Source organism: Ursus arctos, unplaced genomic scaffold (assembly GCF_023065955.2).
Source record: "Ursus arctos isolate Adak ecotype North America unplaced genomic scaffold, UrsArc2.0 scaffold_21, whole genome shotgun sequence".
NCBI classification, from domain to species: Eukaryota; Metazoa; Chordata; class Mammalia; order Carnivora; family Ursidae; genus Ursus; species Ursus arctos.
The window spans coordinates 38,696,249-38,721,658 of record NW_026622886.1 but is presented as its reverse complement, the minus strand read 5'-3'; the positions used below and the strand labels follow the sequence as shown (position 1 = coordinate 38,721,658).

Genomic DNA, 25,410 nt, shown 5'->3' with positions numbered 1-25,410 from the left:
TCGAGTTGGGGTCCACCCGGCTGCGGGAGACCTAAGTTTCTGCTAGGTCCAGCCAGCACCCAGGCAACGAGTTTCCTTGGTCTTGCCAGTCGCAGTCTCCTCCACGGGCGACGTCTCCACAGCAAACTCCGCCTGAATCAGCCTCTTTACTCCTGTCCTGGCGCCCTCGGGGCGGGCTGGGGGCCGGGGAGCGCGGGCACCCGCCGAGGCGGTTGACAGGGCTAGGACCCCGCGGCCGGACCGTTATCTCGCTCGCTGGGCGTGGAAGGGCGGCGCGGGAGAGGGGGGGCTCGGCGGGTCACGCCTCCAGCCCTACCGCGTGCGGATCCGCGCGCCCGCCCAGGCCTGAGAGCGTGTGGCGGGGTCTCCCCAGGGCACGCCCAGGGCTCGCCTCTCGCCGGGGGAACTTCCTCCCCACCCGCCCGTCCGGGTGGCCCGTTTTCCCCGGAGCGCCCGCTCTCCGGCCGCTGGCTCGCTCTCCCGGCTGGCTGACCAATCCCGGTGTAGAGTTCAAGATTCCCGCCGCTCCACTTGCACTACGCCCTCTGCCTGTTTTCTGTTTTTGTTTTAACTTTCACTCGGGTTAAGCTCTACCGATCCTGAGCTTTCATGTCAGGCGTTTCTCCAAGGGGGATTTAAGGAGGATCTCAAGAGCCAGCCGCCGCTCTTCCCGGTGCTCGCCCGCCCCTCGCCCACGGGAGACGTCCCCGGGGCGGGCGGGGCGGGAAGGCCCGAGTCGGCGGCGGGTGGGGCCGGGCGGAGCCGCCTCCCGCACGGGGGAGCCCCCGGGCTCGGCCCAGCCCAGCCGCGCCTGCCCTCGGGGCAGCTGGCCGGAGAGCCGGCGGAGAAGCGGCGGGCGGGCGATGGAGACCGGGAGACACCGGGCGAGAGGAGGCGGGGTGGGGGAGGCGGGGAGAGCGCGGGGGCGGAGGCTGGCAGGGGGCGCTGGAGGCAGGAGCCGCCCGTGCGCTCCTCGCGCCCGAGGGTGCAGGAGGCTCTGAAGCCGCGGTCGCACCGCGAGCCTCCGGGGCCCGGCTGGCGGCGGGGCTGGGGGGGGGGGGGCGGGGGCGCTGCCGCCGCCGGGGGCGTCGCCGGCCTCGGCCCCTTTGTTCTCGCGCTCTCCCCCTCGCCGCCCACTCCCCTGCTGTCGCGCGGCGGCGGCGGCGGTGGCTCCTCCCGCCCGAGGCAGTCGGGCTCGGCGCCGGGGGCGGGAGGGGGCGGGGGGAGCGCGCCAGCCGCCCGGAGTGGGGGGCGATGGCGAAGCTCCGGGTGGCTTACGAGTACACGGAAGCCGAGGACAAGAGCATCCGGCTCGGCTTGTTTCTCATCATCTCCGGCGTCGTGTCGCTCTTTATCTTCGGCTTCTGCTGGCTCAGTCCCGCGCTGCAGGATCTGCAAGCCACGGCGGCCAACTGCACGGTGCTGTCGGTGCAGCAGATCGGCGAGGTCTTTGAGTGCACCTTCACCTGTGGCGCCGACTGCAGGGGCACCTCGCAGTACCCCTGCGTCCAGGTCTACGTGAACAACTCCGAGTCCAACTCCAGAGCGCTGCTGCACAGCGACGAGCACCAGCTCCTGACCAACCCCAAGGTAAGGACGCCCCGCGAGGGATGCCTGGCTCCTGCCGAGGTCTTGAGGCTTGGGGGAGCCTCGGTGTCAGACGCCGCGCAGGGTGGGCTCGAGGTATGCTCTCGTTCCTAGGAGGAGACGGGGGCGTTGGAGGCTGTACTCAAACCTACAGTGGGCACAGCCGGGAGCCCCGGGGCCCGGTCCTTCAGATGGGTTTGCGTGCGGCGACTTGTGGTGCCCTGAGGTTTTCTTTACACATTTCTCTTGCCTCGTCTCACATTTTGAGACCTTGGCCCAGCTCAGTCCGGCGCCTACAGTAAGACGGACTTTGGAGACTTGCAAGGAGCCGAAAGTTAACTTTTCCTCCCATTAAAGCCAGTGGGTAGCAGGGATCCACCTACCCGGGCGCACGGTCAAGGTCTGAGCTCCCACTGGCCGCATTCAGCACTCGCTTTGGGAGGTCGAGGGGGTCTTTTAGGCCCCTTGGAAGATGTTAGAGGCTTCCTTGCCTTTCAACTCTAAACAGACGTTTTTAACTTGGGATGCAAAGATGAGGGTCGAAAACGACGTGGAAATCACATGCGAATTCTGGTTTTGGGGGGTACAGAGAGCTCCTGATTTTCATGAAATACATTCTCAAAAGGGTCGCGAGGAAGCCTGGTGACTCTGTGTGTCTAGGGACTATCGGGAGCCATCTGGAGAACGGTAAAACTTACTGAAAATAGAAAACCCTTCGTGAAATGCACCGAATATTCCTTCCCTGACAACTTTTTTCGTTCTCTCAAGCAAAAAAGAGAAAACCTGGTTAGGACTCGAGGGATGGAGAGCAGAGAGAGGGAGACTCAGAAAACTGTTCCCAGCGGAGAAAAAAACTTGTAAAAAGCAGTGTCCTCGGTCTGTGAACTAATTGAGCTTTGTAGTGTACCTGTTTCTGCAAGAAGACATTTCTTTGTTTTTTTTTTTTTATCTTCTCTTGGTCTGTTTTTACTATTCTAGTCGTTTAACTATGGAGTAAAGGTGTGTTTCTTCTTTAAAGTTACTGTCATTTTCTTTGTGAGGGCTCTGCCCAAAGATCAGGCAGAAAAACAGTGCAGAAGGGAATGACTCTTGTGTACACAGGAAAACTTTCTGTTAAATGTGACAAGATGTGTCACTACAAAAGAAAACACTTCTATATTAGCATTTTAAGAGAACTTAAAACAAACTTACTATTTCTCTGCAGTAAAACTCCGCGTCTTGTTTCCTAAACAAACAGTAAATTCTTGAATTTGGGAAATTTTAAAAAAGGAATTCCTTTTTTAAAATATGACTTCTCTTTAAAAAAAAAAAAAAAAGATGTGCTCCTGCTGACGAATGTATATTCATTTGCCTAAAAATGAAGATAATATATAAAAAGTAAATATAAAAATACAGATTAGGTAAGGTATAATGGTCAATGTCTTGAAGTAGCCATGTCTCAAAAACAACATTTGTTAAGTTAATCTGCTAAAACTCAGGAATTTCAAAGAAATCTTAGAGTTTTAGAAACATCACTTTTTTTTTTTCAGGATTAAACCAGTAATATGAAAGATGGTGCCAAGCAATAACAGTGATTTAGAAATTATATGGTAATTCATCATTTAGGAGGCATTGTTATAATTGGTTAAACACTGCTAATTAGTTTAAGATAGTGTTTCAGGCACTAATAATATAATACCTACACATATACTAGTAAATGGCTAATATCTAATCAAGACATTGAGAGGTTAGAGTTTACTGCAAAAAGCCTGCTTTGTAATTTCCAGGCAATTTTGAAGGATCTGGCAGAAAAAGTAAATTGAGATCATTAGGACATAGATTTTAAAATCACTTGGAAGCAGTCATAATGCTTTATGTAATACTACAATTTTTATCTTTTTGTTGCAAATAATCTGTTTTCTTCAGTGCCAGTTCAGATCCTGGCAAAAATTGTTTTGAAGAAGTATCTGAACAAAATGACATTTTATAAAGTAAAGTATTCAAGAAATGACGGAGCTGGAGAAAGATATTTATGCTACCAAAAAGTGATGAACAACAATCCCCGTCAATTTAGTCAAGGTTTCCTCAGCTGCACCAGTCAGTATATATCTCTTTATCCAAATTAGGATTACATTATAGCATTTATAGAGCCTAACTTTGGTTTTTTTGCAGTCACCTTTCTACTTTTGGACGATTAAATGCTCAATTTGGAAATTGTCGTAAGCAATTAGTGATGGAAAAATTCAACATAGCCGGAATATCGTGCCAGAGTCTGGTACAGAAGCGAAATGTGCCCACAGTACTCTTGTAATTAGGCAACACCCATTGCCCTCTTCTGTTGCCTCTTGGGTGCCTACATCTTTTCTTCGCCTTACATTGCCTATTTATCGAAGGCCCTTTGTAGAATGTCTGGATTCCCTTCAGTGTCATGGATCCTAATCACTTTCAGTCTTTCCTTCTTTGCAACCTGCTATACAAGAAACCATTTAGCAAATCACTTCTTGGGGGGGGGGGGGAGAAAGAACAAGGACCCCTCCCCTCCTTGACTTTGCTGCATTAATTATAGTTAAAAGTCAGGGAAAGGAAAAGAATATTGCAAATGTATAATTTCTCAAGCCACAGACTACCAAAGAAGATAGTGTGTATAAATGTGACCTTTGACTAATACTCTCTTTAAAGTATCTTTAAGTACCATTCAGCTTATTTATGTTTTGAATCCCATGCACATTGTCAAGGGTAATCACTACATCTATCCAGTCATGTAATATAGTATTCAAGTCAACTAGTTAAACATGGGGCGATGGCCTGCTCTGGGATTTAACCATAGTGAAATCTAAACGTGGCATCACCTTCCCCTTGCTACTCTTCCCATCACCACATTATTTCTGAGGGGCTTACAGTTGTGTGGGATAAGAGCTTTGGTTCTTAACCATGGCCGTGCCAGAGAATCACTGGGGGGAACTTTAAAAAGAGATTCCGATGCTTGGGTCCTGCCCTCAGGTCTTGGGGGAGTCCTGAGCCTTGGTGTTTTTGAAAAAAGTTCTGCGACTAATTCTAATCTGTAGACAGAGTCAAAAACCAGTGGCTTAGAAAACATACTCATCAATTGGGCAAGAAAAGTTAAATAACCAAAAGGATTCATTGTGATTAATATTTGTGTGTTTAGGTCAAAAGATGTTACTCTTGCTACTGAGTACGGGGAGCTGGTATAAAAGGAGGGACTCAAGGGAATTCTGAAGGAAAAGAAGAGAATCATTTAACATTAGTGTAGAAAGGATCATTTAAAATTGGTTTAGTATAGGGGTGCCTGGGTGGCCTAGTCGGGTAAGTGTCTGCCTTCAGCTCAGGGCATGATCTCAGGGTCCTGGGATCGAGCCCCACATGGGGCTCTCTGCTCAGCGGGGAGCCTGCTTCTCCCTCTCAGTCTCCCTCTGTGGTCTCCTGCTTTCTTTCTTCTCTAAATAAAATCTTTAAAAATAAAATAAAATAAAGAAAAGAAAATGGGTATAGTAGAAATGGAATGAACTTACCCAGTTCCAGACATTTGATTTTGCATCAATGTATACACTGGGTGGCAAAGAGAAGATGAATTTTTAAAATTACCTCTTGTATGTGCAACAAGAGAGTGGGTGATTAGAGGCTATATGTTTTATTTTTGTTCTGAGTTTTTTTTTTTTTTAATTTCTTTCTCTGGTCTGAAAAACCTAGACACAAAGGAAGAAAGTCTGTTTCTAAGAAACCAGTATTATGAAAGAGAAATTCATTGAAGAGAAGAAAAGCTTTAGACTTGGAGTGTATGCCCCCAAACTGGGTGTCCCTAACTGCGCTCTTGCGGCTTGCAGTCACCTTCTTGGTATCCTTCACATCCATACTAGCATGTCCCGAACCCCCGTCCTCCGCTCCCCAGCCACACATCCTGTGTAGGCAGGGTGGTCTGCTGGGGTTAATTTCTTTTTTTTTTTTAATTTTTAATTTTTATTTATTTATTTTTTGATGTAAAGTTCAATGATTCATTAGTTGCGTATAACACCCAGTGCACCATGCAATACATGCCCTCCTTACTACCCATCACCGGTCTATCCCATTCCCCCACACTCCTCCCCTCTGAGGCCCTCAGTTTGTTTCTCAGAGTTCATAGTCTCTCATGCTTCATTCCCCCTTCTGATTACCCACCCCTTTCTTTATTGCTGGGGTTAATTTCTGAACTCCATCCTTGAAATAAATATTCGGTGTGATATACTTTGTGACCTAGGGAGGTCCGTCATATGAAAACTAAGTAATAAAAGGCTAAGCTGAGTTGTGACAATTTCTCTACTGCCTGTCATAGAGAAATACTCCATGATAAAAGTGGTTTGCTATGGTTTTTTCCTCTGGTAATTATATTAAATAACTTTTGGTAAGTAAGTAAAATCCAATTCTGCCAATACTTGCTTAGCATCTGTGGTCAAAGAACAGAGCTAGAAACAGAAGGACATACAAAGATAAGTTTATTCATTTAACTTTGTTAAATGCCTACTCTGTGCTATGCACACTGGCAGGTTCTGAGACCAGAATAGAAAGCAAAATAAAGTGTCTGCCCTGATGAAGTTTATGTTTCGGTGGATGGTGGCAGAAAAGAAATAGATTTATAATGTGATGTCATGTCATAACAGGTGTGTAAAGAAAATTCAAGCAGCGTAAGGGTACAGACAGTGGTGGAAGAAATGAAGGGCTACCCTTTTGCATAGGATGGTCGATTAAGTGACATTTGTACAGAGGCCCAAAGAACACGAGGACATGAGTAGAGGCATAAAGGACATAAAAGAGTCAATCATGCGGCTGTCTGGAGAAAGAGTGTTTCACAGGCTGAGGGCACAGCAAGTGCACAGGCCGTGGGCAAGTGGCTGCCAGGCTAATGTGAGCAACAGGGAGGATGACAGTGAGGCAGGACTACAGCAAGCAAGATGGAAAACAGTGGGAGGTTACACCTTACAGATCATGATATGGATTTTGGATTCTATTCTACGTGTGGTGGTAAGCTGTCTGACATTAAGCAGGACTGAGTTATAATAAGGCTTAGACTTCTACACAATGTAAAAGATCCCTCTGGACGCTGAGTTGAGAATAGAATTCGTGTGTGTTTGTGTGTATCCGTGCATACGCACATGCTCGAACATGTAAGTGGAGAGATACAGGGGCAAGATTGAAAACAAGGAGTCCAGTAGGCAAATGAGGATGATAAGTGAGATCAGAAGGGAGCACTGGTGCAGTTCACTGATGGACTGGTCAAAGATGGCTCCACAGTTTGTGGTAAGCCCAACTGGGTGAAGGGAGGTGATTTTACTAGATGGTAATCTAGAGAAGAGTAGTTTTGGAGGAGTATGAATGAAAAGCAAGAGTTTAGTCCTAGGTATGTCTATCAGACACACAAGTGAGGATGAACCCATGTGTTCCTGCCCTCAATGAGAGCATTCTCTAGCAAAGAACACTTACAACTATCAAAGGAAATGCATTGTTAAGTTCTGTAGGGAAGAACAAACACCATGATACAAAAATTTAGGGAGGAAAGATTAGGAGAAAAGCTTCATGGAGAATGAAACATTTACTATGAAATTTTGAGAATGAATAGGATTTTCATCTGGGAGGAAAAGTAGGGAGGAATGAAGAGAACATTAAGGAAGAGAAAATGCCAGGAGCAAAGCTGTGGAGCTATATGAGTACAGGCTGTTGGGGGGAATCACCAGATAGACCATGTGGTTGGAAAACCGGGTACAAAGAATGGAGTCTTATGGCTAAAGCAGGAGAGTAAATTGGGATCTATCATGTCCAAGTCCTTGACAGCCGTCATGGGTTTGGTGACATTGGCAAACCCTGATAGGAAGAATAATGCTCCCCTCTACCAAGATGTCCACATCCTAATCCCCAGAACCTGCGAGTATCTTATGTTCTTTGGCAATGGGGAATTAAAGTTACAGATGGAGTTAAGTTTGCTAATCAGTGGACATTAAAATAGGGAGATTATCCTGGAGGGTGTAGGGTAATCACAAGGGTCCTTTAATGAAAGAGGAGGTCAGAGTGATGCAATATGAGAAAGACTCAACCAGCCATTGCTAGCTTTGAATACAGAAAGGGGCCACAAGCCAAGGAATGGAGGCAGCCTCCCTTTGCAAAGAAGTGGGAAGACGCAAGAAAATAGATTATCCCTTAGAGAATCCAGAAAAGAATACAGCCCCTGCAGGTGTCTTGATTTTAGGTCAGGAAAACCCATTTGAGAATTCTGACCACTAGAATTTTAAGATAATAATTTTGTGTTGTTTAAGCCACTAAGTTTGTGTTACAGCAACAATAGGAATCTAATACAGAATCCAAGGAAGGTTTTTGAGTAGGTGAGTAATAATGCTTTGATATTTAAAGCTAGGGTCAGAACTTTAAGAATCCACCAATATTATAGCTCTTTAGAAACAATCTAATCTGTGGACTACTAGGATTTTCCTGTCTGAGGTTACTTATTGTGATCCATCTCTGAAATATATTTGTTGTTTATGAAGATTTCAGTTGTTTCTAGGATCCCCCAAAATTATGTATCTAAAACACTAATCAGAAACTTTTTACTTTTACAAAGCTTTTTACTTTTACAAAAGAGATTTGTTATGTTACAATGTATTTTGGTTACATTTTGGGGAAAATGAATTTTTTTTCTCACAAACTTACCTCAGTTATAAAGCTTTCTATAAGTTGTTGGCACATTTTGTTTATTTATTTTTTTAATAGTTTTTTATTATGTTATGTTAGTCTCCATACAGTACATCATTAGTTTTTGAAGTAGTGTTCCATGATTCATTGTTTGCGTATAACACCCAGTGCTCCATGCAATACGTGCTCTCCTTAAGACCCATCACCGACCTATCCCAATTCCCCACCCCCCTCCCCTCTGAAGCCCTCAGTTTGTTTCCCAGAGTCCGTAGTCTCTCATGGTTCATTCCTGCTTCTGTTTACCCCCCCTTCATTTTTCTCTTCCTTCTCCTACCGATCTCCCTGCTATTTCTTATGTTCCATAAATGAGTGAAGCCATATGATAATTGTCTTTCTCTGCTTGACTTATTTCATTTAGTATAATCTCCTGTAGTCCCGTCCATGTTGCTGCAAATGTTGGGTAATCGTTCTTTCTGATGGCTGAGTAATATTCCATTGTATATATGGACCACATCTTCTTAATCCATTCGTCTGTTGAAGGGCATCTCAGCTCCTTCCACAACTTAGCTATTGTGGACAATGCTGCTATGAACATTGGGGTGCATATGGCCCTTCTCTTCACTACGTCTGTATCTTTGAGGATAAATACCCAGTAGTGCAATTGCTGGATCCTAGGGTAGCTCTATTTTTAACTTTTTAAGGGACCTCCACACTGTTTTCCCAAGTGTATGTACCAACTTGCATTCCTACCAACAGTGTTAAGAGGGATCCCCTTTCTCCACATCCTCTCCAACATTTGTTGTTTCTTGCCTTGTCAATTTTTGCCATTTAACTGCCATTTCCTAGGTGTAAGGTGATATCTCAATGTGGTTTTGATTTGAATTTCCCTGATGGCTAACGATTTTGAACACTTTTTCATGTGTCTGTTAGCCATTTGTATGTCTTCATTGGAAAAGTGTCTGTTCATATCTTCTGCCCATTTTTTGATTTGATTATTTGTTTCTCATGTATTGAGTTTGAGAAGTTCTTTGTAGATCTTGGATACCAGTCTTTTATCTGTAGTGTCATTTGCAAATATCTTCTCCCATTCCGTGGGCTGCCTCTTAGTTTTTTTGACTGTTTCCTTGGCTGTGCAGAAGCTTTTTATCTTGATGAAGTCCCACAAGTTCATTTTTTCTTTTGTTTCTCTTGCCTTTGGAGATGTGTCATGAAAAAAGTTGCTGTGGCCGATGTCAAAGAGGTTACGCTTATGTTCTCCTCTATGATTTTGTTGGATTCCTGTCTCACATCGAGGTCTTTCATGCATTTGGAGTTTATCTTTGTGTATGGTGTGAGACACATTTTGTTTATTTAAATCATTTTTTGGCACTCATCTATGAATGAAGATGTCACATTTTATTTACCTTGGTTCATTTTTTTTTCCCAGTCTCTAGTAGAGTTTCATATTCAGTTGAGTTCCTAGGTAAATAATATATACATTTATATTAAAATTACCGTAATTACTCAAGTAAAATACTGAACAGAATGGTTTTTAATATTACGTATGTTTCTCACTGTTCCTCATGCTGTGACTTATTCTCTAGGACACACAACTGTGGAAAAAATGGTACTTTTGAGTTGTAGTCATATCCTCTCCTTTTATTTTAAATTAACCGGCGTTATAAATTAAAATTCATGGGTTATATAAATTATTTAATTGGTGACTATTTTTGTAAATAAACTAATTTAAATAAATTTATTTCATGCATTTGCCTTGTTCTGTAGCAGAATCCAGCAGATTGGGTCACTAGAAGGTCTGTCTGTATTCTGACGTACATGTGAAGGAATATCCATTCATCTAATTCTTCTGTATCACTCATCTGATTGTTACAGCAGACTGAAGTGGACTTTGAAACCTTATCCAATGTCCAGTTTGCTAGTTGTAATCTACCTATATTGCAGTAGCATATATTGATGATGCATCTCATTAGAGAAAATTAAATCCTAAACTTAAATCTTAAGTCTTGTAAGTTTAATCCAATTTTTCTGTAATAAATTAATTTATATAATTGTTTTCATCAGAACTTTATTTTAAAATAGTTCTAAAGAATAGAAAACCAGAAAATAGTATTGATTAGTGAATGCTAAATCCTCAATTCTGATGATTATAATTACTTTCTGTTTTCTGTATTTCAAGGATAAAAATGGCAACAAAATTCATCTTTATCTCTCTAAAACCTGCTTCTATTCTGGAACCTTTTGTTTCTTTCAATGGTACTATTATTCTCTGCTATTAATACTCGTAAAAAATTTCACTGCCAGTGTCCTGTTAAGACCATTATCATTTGCTTTGATTATTTCAATATCTCTTTGCTGATTTCCTTATATATAGTCCATTTCATTCTGCAAACCAAGGGCTCTCAAAGTGTGGTCAGTGGACCAGTAGCATCAGTATCATCTGTGATTTTGCTAGAAATTCACATTCTCAAGTCTCATCATAGGTGCACTGAATCAGAAACACCACTCCAGTTTCTGACTTAGTAGTTCTGTGTTGAAGTTCAAGAGTTTGTACAGTAAAAAAGTATATTAATAGGTGGGGAAAATGAAATGATATAAAGCAAACAGTCCAAAAGAAGGCAAGGAAAAAGAGAAAAAGAAATGTAGACAGATGGATTACCAACAACAACAAAAAAATAATAAGATAGTACATTTAAACCCCAATTTATAAGTAATTATATTAAATATAAGAGGGCTAATTTCCATTTAAAAGACAGAGTTTGTGGACTGGAAAAAAAGCCAAACAAACTGAAATATATGCTGTTTTTAAGAATCACACATAAAATATAAGGACACAGAACAGTTGAAAGTTAAAAGATGGGGAAATACGCATATAAACATCAATCAAAAAGAAAGAAAGAAAAGACAAAAGAAAAGCTGAAATATCTGCATTATATACAGTAGACTTTGAGGCAAAAAATTTGTTACTAGATAAAAAGGGACATTTTCTAATTATAAAAAATTTAATTCAACATATAAATTAACAATTAAATATTGGGGTATAACTAAAAATATAGCCTCAGAATACGTAAAAAAAAAATAAAACAACTCAAAGAAGAAATACACAGGTCTATCATGATAGAGATTTTAACACACCTCCGTTTGTGACTAATAAACAGTCAGACAAAAATAGTATCAATACATATATAATAGATTGAAATAACATGTTTAACAACAGACACAGCTGACATATAGAATAGTGTATCCAGTTGTAGCAAGGTGCTCATTATTTTAAGTGCTCCTATAACATTTACAAAAACTGATCATACCCTGGGCCATAAAGTAAGCCTCAACAAATTTTAAAGGAGTGAAATAATAAAGATTATATCCTCAGTGAAATTAAAGTAGAAATTGTTAAGTTTTACTGAAAGACATAGAAAATGTGGGAAGTTCATCAGGGAAAGAATGAAATTATGAATAAATGGTGCTTGAACAATTAGCTCTACACAAAAAGAAAATTTGACACATTCTTCACACTCATAAGAACCAGTTCCAAATGGAAGAAAAACTAAATATGAAAAGAAAACTATAAAACTTTCAGGAGGTGGCATGGGAAAATATCTTTATGACATACGTTTAAGAAATATTTTCTGAAATGAGGCTAAAAGAACAAATCATTAGAGGAAAAGATTGCTACATTTGAAGACATTAAAATAATTTCTATATGACTAAAATTATTATAAACAAAGTGGAAGTATAAACCAAACTCTAGTGGAAAATAACAGCCAAACAAGTAATAAACAATAAACAAAAATGAAAATCATTAAGACAATGGTATATGACATAATGGGAAAATGAGCAAAGGATATGTACAAGTGATTCATGAAGAAAACTCAAATGATTAATAAATGTGAAAAGATGCTCAATTCCACTAATCTCAGGGAAATTCAAATGACAACAATAATGGAACACCATTTCACACCTATCAGTTTGGCAAAACTTAATATGGCCCAAGTGTTGGTGAGGATTCAAGAAAATGCTAAGTTTTACCCATTGCTAGAAAATTGGTTCAACCACTTTAGGAAAATAATCAGACGTATTAAGTGTAACTGAAGCTGTGCACACCTGACAACCCAACAGTTTCACTTCAAGGTATATTCTCTAAAAAAAAACTCTAACACATGTCCAGGGAAATATATATGTATATGAGGAATTTCATTGCAGAATTGTGTGTGGTAGTGAAAAGTAGAAACAGCCTAATTGAATTAATTAGGATATTGGATGGGATACTTTAACAGGAACCTAATCACAGTGATCTAAACAAAGCAGGTACTAGTGTTTTTTGTTTGTTTGTTTGTTTGTTTGTTGTTTGTTTTTTCTCTTGTAAATGTCTGAGCCTGTAGGCATGGGGCTGTGCCAGTCTGATGTGGAAGGTTACCTGAAGACCCAGGTTCCTGCCGTCTTGTGGCTCTACCATCCCTTAACATGTTTTTCACCAACTTGATCATGTCTACCTTTCAGGCAGTAGGACAGAGGAAAAGAGAATATAGAGCGCTGGCAACTTTCTTTTTAAAAAAAAATTGCATGTAATTCACTAAAATGATATTTGTCCTTTTAATAGGTATTATTTTTAGTATAGTCAAAAAATTGTGCAGTCATCGTCACTGTCTAATTTCAGAATATATTCATCACTCCCCAAAGGAATTCCATACACAGTAGTATTCATTCCCCATTCTCCAAACTTGGTCATGGTTTGTAATCCTTTTTATATGTTCCTAATTTGGTTTGCTGACATTTTGTTGAGGATTTTTGCATCTATGGTTATCAGGTATATTGGTCTGTAGTTTTCTTGTGATATCTTTGTCTGATTTTGGTATCATGGTAATAGAATTAGTTGGAAAGTGTTCCCTCTTCTATTGTTTGGATGAGTTTGTGATTATACACCATGATCAAGCAGAATTTATTCCAGGAATGCAATGTTGGTTCAGTGTGCTAGAATCAATCAATGTAATACACCATATTAATAAAATAAAGGACAAAAATCACATGATTATCTCGGTATATGCAGAAAAAAACATTTCACAAAATCCTCTTATGACTAAAAAAAATCAATAAACTAGGAATAACAGAGAACTTCCTCAACCTGATAAAAGCAACTATGAATAGTTAATATACTTAATGGTGAAGGACTGAAAACTTTCCCCCTAAGAAATGTTGGAGCTTCTACCCAGGACAGTTAGGCAAGAGATAAAAAGACAGCTGTGTTGGAAAGGAAGAAATAAAACCACCTCTATTTACAAATCACTTGATCTTGCATAAAGAAACTCCTAAAGAATCTACCAAAAACAAAACAAACAAAAAACCCACCTATTAGACATAATAAATTCAGCAAGGTTACAGAATACAAGGTCAATATACAAAAATCAATTGCATTTTTATATACTAACAATGAACAATCTAAAAATGAAATTAAAAGCAATTCTATTTACACTAGTATCAAAATAATAAAATACTTAGGAATGTATCTCATAAAAGAGTATTTTTAATGAAAGAGTAAAAGACTTGTACCCCCTGAAAACTACAAAACACTATCAAGAAAAATTAAAAAAGGGGCGCCTGGGTGGCACAGTGGTTAAGCATCTGCCTTCGGCTCAGGGCGTGATCCTGGCGTTATGGGATCGAGCCCCACATCAGGCTCCTCCGCTGGGAGCCTGCTTCTTCCTCTCCCACTCCCCCTGCTTGTGTTCCCTCTCTCACTGGCTGTCTCTATCTCTGTCAAATGAATAAATAAAATCTTTAAAAAAAAAAAAAGAAAGAAAAATTAAAGAAGACCTAAATAAATGAAAAGATGTTCCTTTGTTTGTGGATTGGAAGACTTAATATTGTAAAGAAGGCACACTTCCCAAATTGGTCTTCAGATCCATTATAACCCCTATCAGTTGGATTTTTTTTGCAGAAATTGACAAACCAATCCTAAAATTCATATGGAAATTTAAGGGACTCAGGATAGCCAAAATGATCTTGAAAAAAGAGAACAATGGTGGAAGACTCACACTTTACAATTTTAAAACTTACTGGAAAGCTGCAGTCATCAAGACCGTGTGGTACAAGACATACCAATCTATGAAATAGAATTGAGAGTCCAGAGTAAATGAGCACATTTATGGGTAATTGATTTTTGGCAGTTCTGTCAAGAGCATTCAACAAGGAAAGAACAGTCTTTTCTTTTTTTCTTTTTAAAATTATGTTCAGTTAGCCACTGTATGGTACATCATTAGTTTTTGATACAGTGTCAGTGATTCATTAGTTACATATAGCACCCAGTGCTCATCACAGGATGTGCCCTCCTTAATACCCATCACCCTGTTACCCCCTCCCCCCACCCAAGAACAGTCTTTTCAACCAATGGTGCTGGAACAACTGTATGCATGCAAAAGAATGAAGTTGGGCTCCTACCTCACACCATATACAAAAACTAACTTAAAGTGGGTCATAAACCTAAATGTAAGAGCTTAAACTATACAGCTCTTAGAGGAAAACATAAGTGTAAATCTTTATGACTTTGATTTAGGCATAGTTTCTTCAATATGACTTGAAAGGCACAAGCAACCAAAGGAAAACTTGATGATAGGACTTAAACACAATTAAAAACTTGTGTTTCAGAAGACACCATCAAAAAAGTGACAAGACAGCCACAGAATGAGGAAAAACATTTGCAAATAATACATCTGATAAAGATTGAATATCCAGAATAAATAAAGACATTTTACAACTCAACAACAATTAAAAAGACAGATAAGCCAACTGAAAGATAGGCAAAAGATGAGAATAAGTATTTTTCCAAAGAAGGTACACAAATAGCCAATAAGCACATAAAAATGTGTTCAAATGTGTACAAGATGTCTTCCTGGGGTGATGAAAACATACTAAAACCTTTTGAGGCAGTGACTGCAACTTCTGTGAATCTACCAAAAACCATTGAATTGTACATTCTATTTTTTAATATTTTTTAATTGTAAAATTTAATTTTTAAAGGTTTTATTTATTTATTTGAGAGAGAGAAAGAGAGCATGATTGGGGGGGGGGCAGAGGGAGAAGAAGAAGCAGACTCCCTGCTGAGCCCAACTCAGGGCTCAATCCCAGGACCCAGGGATCATGACCTGAGCCGAAGGCAGACGCTTAACCAACTGAGCCATCCAGGTGCCCCTGAATTGTACATTTTAAATGGGTGAATGAAATGGTATGTGAATTATATTTCAATAAAGCTGTTATCAGAAAAAAATGCTGAAAAGAGATTTGCTTTGCAAATTTTGGCATTTCAAGTAACTCATAAAGAGGTGTCTAATTCAGTAAATGGTGTTAAAACTTCCCTACTATTTGGAAAAATATTTATTTTAAAATATTAATTTTCCAAATAAAATTTATTTGGAAAACACTCAAATTATTTGGAAAAAGTTTGGTAAAAATAAGATACAGATTTAATTAAAATAAAATTACAATTTTTATGTATAAAAATAAACTCGGAAAGTAATAGATAAAATATAGGTAATATTTACATAATTTTTAGGGGTGTACACACCTTTCTAAACATGACACCAGGGCAGAAATCATAAAGGAAAGCACTGATTTGTTTAATGACATAATAAGAAAAGCTTATATATGTTTAAAAGAAATATTAAAATTTAAAGAAAAATGACAAACTGGGGAGAATATTTGCACTGTGGTAGAGAAATGATTGAAAACCCAACATACGAGGAGCTCTTAGCAATAAATGATCATCTCTTCAGTAGTACACTAGGCTGGAAGATTAATTTTATGTGCCAACTTGACTGGGCTAACAAATGCCCAGAGAACTAGTAAAATATGATTTCTAGGTGCATCTACGAGGGTGTTTCTGGAAGAGATGAGCGTTTGAATCAGTAGTCTCAGTAGAGAAGTTCCATCCTCACCAATGCCAGTGGACATCATCTGAACTGTCGAGGGCTTAAATAGAACAAAAAAGCAGAGAAAGGGCAAATTTGCTCTCTGCTTGAGCTGGAACACGGCATTGGTGTCCCTCCGACTGGGGGCCTTTAGACTTGAACTGAATTACACCACCCGCCTTCCCTGGGTCTCCATCTGTGAGCAGCAGACTGCTTCCTTTATTATATGAGCCTCCCTTATTATATGAGCCAATTCCTCATAGTAAATCTCTTATATGTCTACACATATACTCTTGGTTCTGTATTTCTGGAGAACCCTGACTAATACACAAGGCCAGCGTGTGAACAGGCAGTTCAGTGAAGAATTACAACTAAGCAAACACATGGAAAATGTGTGTAATCTCACTAATATTCCAAGAAACTCCAATTGTAAATGTTTCCAGATCAAGTCTATGAAAACAGATAACTAATCCTATTTTATTTTATTAAAAATTTTTTTATTTTATTTAAATTCAATTAATTAACATAGTAGATTATTAGTTTCAGAGGTAGAGTTCAGTGATTTCATCAGTTGATGTAACACCAGTGCTCATTACATCACGTGTCCTGCTTAATAAGCCCATCACCCAATTACCCCTTCCCCACACTCTCCTCGCCTTTAATCCTATTTTAAAGTACGCAGAGCACACGAGAAACAAGGAAAACTTCTGAAAAGTTTTTATAATTTTAGGAGTACATTGAAACAAACACCTATGATAGCATACATGTTCAGATGAAAATTATGGGACAACTTCACTTAAGAATATTTACACAATGGGGCACCTGGGTGGCACAGCGGTTAAGCGTCTGCCTTCGGCTCAGGGCGTGATCCTGGCATTATGGGATCGAGCCCCACATCAGGCTCCTCTGCTATGAGCCTGCTTCTTCCTCTCCCACTCCCCCTGCTTGTGTTCCCTCTCTCACTGGCTGTCTCTATCTCTGTCAAATAAATAAATAAAATCTTAAAAAAAAAAAAAAGAATATTTACACAAAATCCTAAGTGAGAAAACAATGGTAATTGCAATGATGGAAGCCCCAGAGGTTTAAATTTTTATTTTTGCTTATTTATATTTTCTAAAGTGTTTTTTTGAACAGTGTCACATACCTTATTTTGTAAGCCTAAGACAACACAAAAGTGATGCGGTCTTGTTTCAGTGATTATAGATAATGGGTCTGTCATTGATGTGGGTCTAATTGCATCAATTTTCACAGACCGAGTTGATACAAATTACATATGTCTATATAGCAAACATACCACAAATTAAGTCAAAAGAGACTAAACGGGGGAAATTGGCAATAAAGATGAGCTTTTTTGCTGTGTAAAGGCTCTTAAACATCCCTAAGAAAATGACCAAAATGGGCAGAGGTCATGGATAGTCAATTTGCAGAAAAGAAATACAAATAGCTTTTAAAATGCAGAAAAAAATATTACCTCTATTTAAAAATGCAAATTAGGGGCGCCTGGGTGGCTCAGTTGGTTAAGCGTCTGCTTTCAGCTCAGGTCATGACCTCAGGGTCTTGGGATGGAGCCCCGAGTTGGGCTCCTTGCTCAGCGGGCAGTCTACTTCTCCCTCTCCTTCTGCCCCTCCCACCCCCTCATGCTCTCTCTCGTGTGTGTGCTCTCTCTCTCTCAAATAAATAAAAATCTTTTTAAAAAATGCAAATTAAAACAAGAAGTCCCATATTTCACCTATCAGAAAGTTTATACCAGATTACTTTTTATTTTTTTTAAGGATATGAGGATAGGCACCCTTCGTAAACTGCTAGCAGGAGTGCAGTTGGTACAATCTCTTTGGAACACAACAGTCCTAAGTTTTGAATGTATACACACTTTTATTTTTCCTGTTCTCACATATGTATGTGTAGATGCTTGTAAAAGGAAGTTTGTTGCTCCTTTGGAATTGCAAAAGGCTGGAAACCCCTTTAATGTTTTTCAGTAGAGGACAAATTAATAATTCTTGCACATCCATGTAGTAGAATTGAAAAAACAATGAGATAGACCTCTCTATGCGGATATGAGAGCATCAAGATATATTGTTAAATGAAAGAAAAAGATTAAGACAGAAAAGAGTATATTCACATTCATGTTAAAATAAAATGTAGGAAACATCTAGAAGAATGTACAACTGTTAAGCATGTTTGCCTGGGGGTTTTGCCTTGTGTATCTATCATGCTTTATTTAATTAATTTTTTAAAAGATTTTATTTATTAGAGAGAGAGTGAGAGAGTACGCACGAGCAGAGGGGAGGGGCCAAGGGGAGGGAGAAGCAGATTCCTCGCTGAGCAGGGAACCGGGGGGGGGGGGGGGGGGGGGGGGGCAGCTCGATCCCAGGACCCTGAGATCATGACTTGAGCTGAAGGCAGACTCTTAACCAACTGAGCCACCCAGGTGCCCCTACTTTATTTTTTAATGAAAATAGTAGTATGACCTTGGAAGTTACTTAGCCTCTCTGCCTCAGTTTTTTTTCATCTATAAAATGAACTGTAATAGTATCTATCTCATTGGGTTATCAGGATTAAATGAGTTAGTATGTGTGAAACACCTAGAATAATGGCCTCAAGCATGGTAAGCCTTTGATGAGTATTTGCTATTGTTATTATGAACATAGTTTAAAAAAAATCAAATAGTGCTATAACTTTATTGGGAGGGGGTAGTTCTTTATAGAGATTCCTCTGTCTCAATCCCTTTTGCAACCCAGAGACAATATTTTATTGTCAATGTAAATATTTTTAGTTTATTTTTTCTCTGATATTAATCTCCATGTTTCCAAATAGTAGGCTTTCTGATGTGTATATTTTAGATACTCTTGACCACACATAATAGAATATGAGGATTTAGCTTTCTTACACCATCCCATTCCACCCCATTTTTCTGCCCTTCATCCTTTAAATATGGTTCTATCCTAATTTTTGGCTAAACTAATATTGAGCATTAACTTATTTTAACTATGTAAATGAGTGTTCATCTCTATAAATGCTTATTTTCCTTGAGCTGATAGTCATCCCCTTTTCATATATTCTTACTTTACTATGCACCTTTCTCTTCCTTTTCCAAAAATTTCCCACAGAATCATCAAACTACTTTTACACTATTTTTCATATGGTTATTCATAACAGGTAACCATTTAGCTCCACTTTTTTTCTTTTTAAAGAAATCTCCTGGGATGCCCTTTCTGGATTCCTTCAGCCTACTACTGCCCTGAAATCAACTGGTTACACCTTAGACCTGCTGTGTCTTCCCCATGTTGAGTACTCTGTTTCCTTGAAAGTGCCTTACTATTTCTTGGTTTACACCTTTGTTTCAGTGGAGTACATCCTCAAGTAGCTTCCTGAGAAAGGATGCATGGGAAATACAACTTTAAGATTTTATGTTTTGATCAGAGTTCTGTTTCTGAGAATTTAACACAGTCTCATCCCTTAAATTGAAATGCAGTTTCGTTAGGCAGTGTCCATAAATCAGTGTAGGTCTGTACCTTCAACATCATTCCTTACAAGAGAAACAGTCAGAAGTTCTGCTCAAGGTGATGCTCACTGAGCTCAGATTTTTTCCATCCACCCGAACTGGTCAAGCACACACTAGCACACCGCAGAGGACTCCTGGGGGTATGTTTATTCCAGTATTAGAAAAACAGGCCTAGATTAACAACTATTTATTAGGACATGTTGGGAAAGGTGATAGTATAAAAAGAGAAGGCGCGCTGGGAGTGTGAGCCATTTGCTTATGAGACTTATTTCCCAGCATGACCTGCTTCAACCCTGTAAATGACACTCATGTTTTAGTGGGTCAGAAAGCCCTGTGTACAACGGGTAGCGTGGTAACTTGATGTTCCATGTTTAAACATTCTGACCCTACTGGCACTCAGTAGCAAATCAGTGGTTTCTTAGAAGGAGTATATTTGTCAAAGAAAGCATGGGTCTGCTCTATGTTATCAGGGCTCTCGGTGGGCTACATATATCCCCCCAATCTGGCACAGACCTCACATGCTGTTGGAGGCACTGGACCAAAGAGGTGAATTGAGAGGGTTCCTGCTCTGGCTGCCACTGAAAGCTGGTGGCATTATGGGTTACTCAGTAAAGGGGTCAGAGTAGTGATCTCAAAGTGAGTATATGTTTCTGCCAAAATATAAGGAAGTCCACCAAGCTTTGTGACTCTTTCTTATTTTTAAGGAGTGAAAGATGCAACAATCTGTCTTTCACTTTGGAAGGGATATTCAGAAATTCCCTAGACCACTAGACTCCCGGAAGCATCGCTGAGGTGGCAGCCCTCCCCGCCACGAGTTTCCCACTCACTGGCACACCTGTGCTTTACCAAAGAATCTAGGGCACTTTGTACTCCCTGCTTCCAGGTGCAGTAATCAGCGTGATATCATCAATGTACACTGTAATGTTCTGTGGGAGAGAGGGGGGTCAAGGTCCCTACAGAGTAGAGCATAACAGCCAGAGAGAGTTGAGGTAGTGCTGAGTGAGACAGTCCTGAGGAAGACTGGAAAGTCTGCACTCTCTCGGCCAGGTAAAAACAGCTGTCTCTGATGCTCTTTGTCCACAAGGATGGAGAGAATAGCATTTGCCAGATCAGTTGCCATAGAACAGGTTCCGGAGGTAAGTTGATTTGCTCCAATAAATAGACTACATCTGAAACAGCCACCACTGATTCATTTAACAATACAGCCATTCTCCAAGACTTGTCTGCCCTCTTCGGGAGCCAAATAGGCAAGTTAAATAGGGACAAGATAGGAATCCTACTCCTGTAATCTCTGTGACTTCCTGGGGTGGCAGTACTAGTTTATTCGTTTACTACTTGGGGAAAGAATAGGTAGTTTCAGACCCATCCCCCAAGATAGCTCCTGGCTGTGAGTAAGGGGGTCAAGGGAGGAATTGAGTATTAATGTTCAGTTTGTCTACTGCACCTGTACCTTCAGCATCTGAAGGAACAACCACATGGACTCTCAGGGCCCATCGTGATACCAACTTGGGCCAAAACTCCATTTTCTCCTGATGCTATGAGCCCCCATTGTGAGCACAGTCATACTTAGGGTCCTCAGGGATAAAGGTTAGCATAGAACCAGTGTCCGAAAATACTCTAAATGTCTGCCCTGTCTAGACAAGCCGAAAACCAGACTGTTAACTATAGAGGACAAATGATGGTGGCCAGAGGGGAGGTGAGTATGGGTTGGTGAAATAGGTGAAGGAAAGTAACAGTACGAGTAATGTATAGAACTGTTGAATCACCATATTGTACACCTGAAACTAATATAACATTGTATGTTAGCTACATTGGAATTAGAATCAAAAATAAATAAATAAATGTCTGCCCTTCCCCCCTGCACAACGGCTGTGGTAAATGTCTGCATGTTCTCTGGGGAAAGGTTAGAATTTTCAGTAGGTGCTCCTTCAGGTGCTACCAAGGGGTCTGTCCCCAAGGATGACCAGCCTCCCCTTTGTTCAAGGAGGTTTTGGCCTGGGGTTTGGATGAGGAGCCCTCTCGTATGTCACAGTGGCTCACTGGACTACATGTCACCAACCCTCAGGGTTTTTCAGGTATGTAGTTCAAGGAGAACCTTAAAGGGTGTTCATCTTTTTAGTCCTAGGAGTCCTATGATCTGTGAGCCACTGTCAAAGATCCCTGTGGATTAAATTATTTGTATTATGCTCGCAAATTCTGTGGGCCAGAAATTGAGACAGGGCACAAAGGGGACACCTTATCTCTGCTCCATGGTGTCTGATCCCAGTGGAATAGTCAAGGGCTGGAGGCTAGAATCATCTGAAGGCTCACTTACTCACCTATCAGGTAGTTGATGCCGGCTATTGGCTGACGGGGGGGGGGGGGGCGGTCTTGGTTCCTCTCCACGTGGGCCTTTCTGTGTGATCTCTCTGCATGGGGTAGTTTTGACTTCCTCATGGGATAATGTCCGGATTCCAAGGGCAGGCAGTTCCAAGAGAGAGTTGCAGGCAGAAGCTATGTCACCTTTCCTGATTTAGGCTTGGAAGTCACACAGGACCACAGGCTCATTCATGTTCTAGGGAAGGAAAGAAAAAGCTGCACCCCTGAATAGAAAAGTGTCAATGTCACATTGCAAATGCTTGTGAAATGGGATAAACATTGGTGCATCCATCTTTGGAAAACACATTCAGCCACAAGTAGGAAACATCAAGTTTTTATCACCATCATCTATCAATCCTGGTCCTCGGGCACTTAGCATGGACAGGGCTTGTTGGTCTCCTTCATGCAGAAATGATGGTTGTAATATTTCATTAAATATACATACACACATTGAAATTTGTGTACAATATACAATACAGCACACAAATAATGCCATCAGTGAGGCGTATCTGAATGCATGCATGAACGCTTAAGAAACTTTTATTTCAGTGTTCTGTTTGGTCATGAGGATTGGTCATCTCCTCAAAGATTTTAAATTAAGATCATACACCATGGAATTAATTTTTACATTTTCTGCCATGCTTGTTATAAGTAATAACTGTCAAGCTTTTTCCGGATAAATCTTGTTTTGGTTTGACTTTTTCCATTTAGATTCAATCTGTATTTTTAGTAAAGACACTGTATTTTTATTTTCTAACTCTAACACTGAATGAACTATTTTCTCTTGAAAGTGGAATGTCATTTGAAACTTCTCTCAGTTTTAATACAATCACCAACCTGAACAGTCTGCTTGAATCCAGAAGTTAAATGAATATTACTAAATTACAGAATGCAGATAGTATCAACACATGACAATAAATTCTAACTAAAAAGAGCATTGGTGGGTGGGTGGAAATGCTATGCAGAAGGTAGTGTGCAATTTTTCATTGAAGCATTTAAAGGAGAGAAGAACAGTTCTTCAGTGAGTAGTAGCAGTTCAGATAATGGGGCATTTTTCAACACCATCCTATCCTCCATGCCCCCTATCCTCCAAGCACATTAGATGACTCAGTCTTTCTGGAACATTTATACACAAAGTCATTGCACATTCCATTTCTTCTTCTTGGAATGTCAGCTTCCCAAGCCATTCTCTGAGAAGCAAACTCCTGTTCAAACATAAAGACACAAATCAAAATCATCTCTTCTGTGAAACCTCTCTCATACCCGCAAAGCCAAAGTCTTCACTTGCTCTTCTGTAATCACAAAGCACTTTGTGAATAAGCTACTACTACGACATTGCGTGCTCCTGGGAAGGGAGGGAAGAGACAAGTAAGGGGTGAGTAATATCTAATCTTTGTACTCCATCCAGTACTCAGCAATCAAGAATGGTTCGTTGCATTATCAGTTCCAATAATTACGTTTTAAAAAGTTGTCATCCCCAGGGGAAGGAGAGCTGCTGAAAATACAGATTCCTGGTCTTACTCACTCAGACCCTCAGGGTCTTTTTGATGAGCGACCCAAGTGGTCCGTGGAGCAGACTGACGAGCACTGGGCACCACACTGTAACTGCCCAGCCTAGTCTGTCTGAAGAGCTTATTTTAGCTTCTCCTGTTCTTACTTAGCCTTGCTTTTTATGTTTTCTAAGCCATTTGTTTGACCTTCAGGTTCTTCCACAAAATTATTTTCATTTAGCTTGCAGATTCGGATACACATTCTGGAACCACCTGCCCTAGAATTTAATTTTTTTTTTTTAGCTGACATATAATTTCGTATGTGTTTGTTAAATTAACCTACATTCATAAGCTGTGTGTGTACACAATTAATGAAGTTGAGGCATATGAAACATTATGGAGTTTATAAATGGCTCAGCTACAGTTTTTATTCCATAGTGTTTTCCTAATTATATGCTTATATTGTCAAAAAATGTCGTTAAAGTTACAAGTCATAGCTGACACAAGTATCTTACAGGATTTCAGAAAATGGGGGATTATAGTATAAAATATAATTAGACCTATGTTCCAATAGATAATGTTTTAATAATTTATTTTCTGGTTTTTAAATTTTTCTTTAAGTAATCTCTCCACCCAATGTGGGGCTCAAACTTAACCACCCCAGGATCAAGAGTCGCATGCTCTACTGACTGAACCAGCCAGGCACCCCAAGAATTCATTTTTTAACCAAGTTTACTTTGGAAATTACTTAATCAGCTAAACCTATTCTAGTATTATGTCTTTCAATACTCTCGTCCCTAACCAAATGAAGTCAATAAAGAAACTGGAGGGAAAACCAGTTTCTCCATTTCCGTTTCTTAGATAATGCCTAACATAGAACTCACTCCCCATATTTAAATGGAACACGTGTTTTGTGCAGTTGTTTTTTAAATGACTCAGTAAAGGAAGAAAGTGAATTCTGCCTACTCTGCCCACATGATTGAAATGCAATCCTCAAGGCACAAAAGAACACACTCAAGAGGGTACTATTAAAATACAAATCCATTGTGATAGGCTGAAAAGAATGCTATTATAAATCTTGATAAACCCTAAAATAAGCTAATGGAAATATAAGTCATAATAAGTACATAATCAAATATTCCCCGTCAAATGATGATAGTGTCTTCCCTTAAAAAACTCACTGAAGTCTTAGCCCACTCGATTCTGTCAACTTGGTTTGTGAATGCAAAAGTCAAAAAAATTTTTTCTACCAGGTAAGTATTAACAAACATTTTTTTTTTAAATCACCTTCCTCATTTTCTCTTGACTTTTTAAAGAAAGTGATTTCATGCAAGTTTAGGCAGCAAGTGACACAGACAATAGCGAAGGTTGTTTGGGTGATAATGATGTTAGAAATTGGGAAACGCTGCCTCTCCAAGTGAAAAACAAAAAAAAGGTCAGAATTGTGTGAAGAAGGTTCTCCAAGGGAACGCTCGTTGTCCTCTATGACCAAAGACATCGTGTCTCTAAATTTACGTAAGTGAAATTACATCCATGGCACCAAAAACCAACCCTGGAGCCAAAGTGAGACAGGAGGGCACAAGCGAAGACTTAGAGCGCACTTCTGTGAGAGAGCAGCAGGAAAGCAAAGCGGGGCCACAGACTGCCCCCCCCCATCCGGTCACAGATTGTCCCCCCCATCCGTCTGGGAGGGCTACAGCAACGCCATTCCCAAAGGATCATTACCCTGGTGCTCCAAGAGGGGGGTGCAGAAGTCAGGGAGCTTCAAAGAGAGAAAACTGGGAAGCCCTAAAGATAGAGACGTGGGGCAGTGTGGTGCAGTGGTTAAGAACACGCTGCAGTCTGAATCCCAACTTTTTCGTTTGCCATCATAACCGAGGGAAAGTTGTCTTAAACCTCTGCCCCTCGATTTCCTCGTCCGTAA

The 25,410-nt window shown here is 40.3% G+C and overlaps 1 protein-coding gene across 4 annotated transcripts in view; it reads left to right on the top strand.

Annotated features, from left to right (window-relative positions):
* Positions 1–1,091: 1,091 nt before the first annotated feature.
* Positions 1,092–25,410, top strand: part of KCNMB4 (potassium calcium-activated channel subfamily M regulatory beta subunit 4) — a 161,724-nt gene continuing 137,405 nt past the window's right edge. Inside the window, exon 1 of one of the 4 annotated variants that reach the window (XM_048218103.2) lies at positions 1,092–1,590. In XM_048218103.2, the coding sequence (XP_048074060.1) occupies positions 1,255–1,590 (336 nt within the window). In that variant the 5' untranslated portion in view covers positions 1,092–1,254. The remainder of the gene's footprint in view (positions 1,591–25,410) is intronic. The other 3 variants (XM_057316551.1, XM_057316552.1, XM_026500039.4) reach the window with 3 other exon arrangements.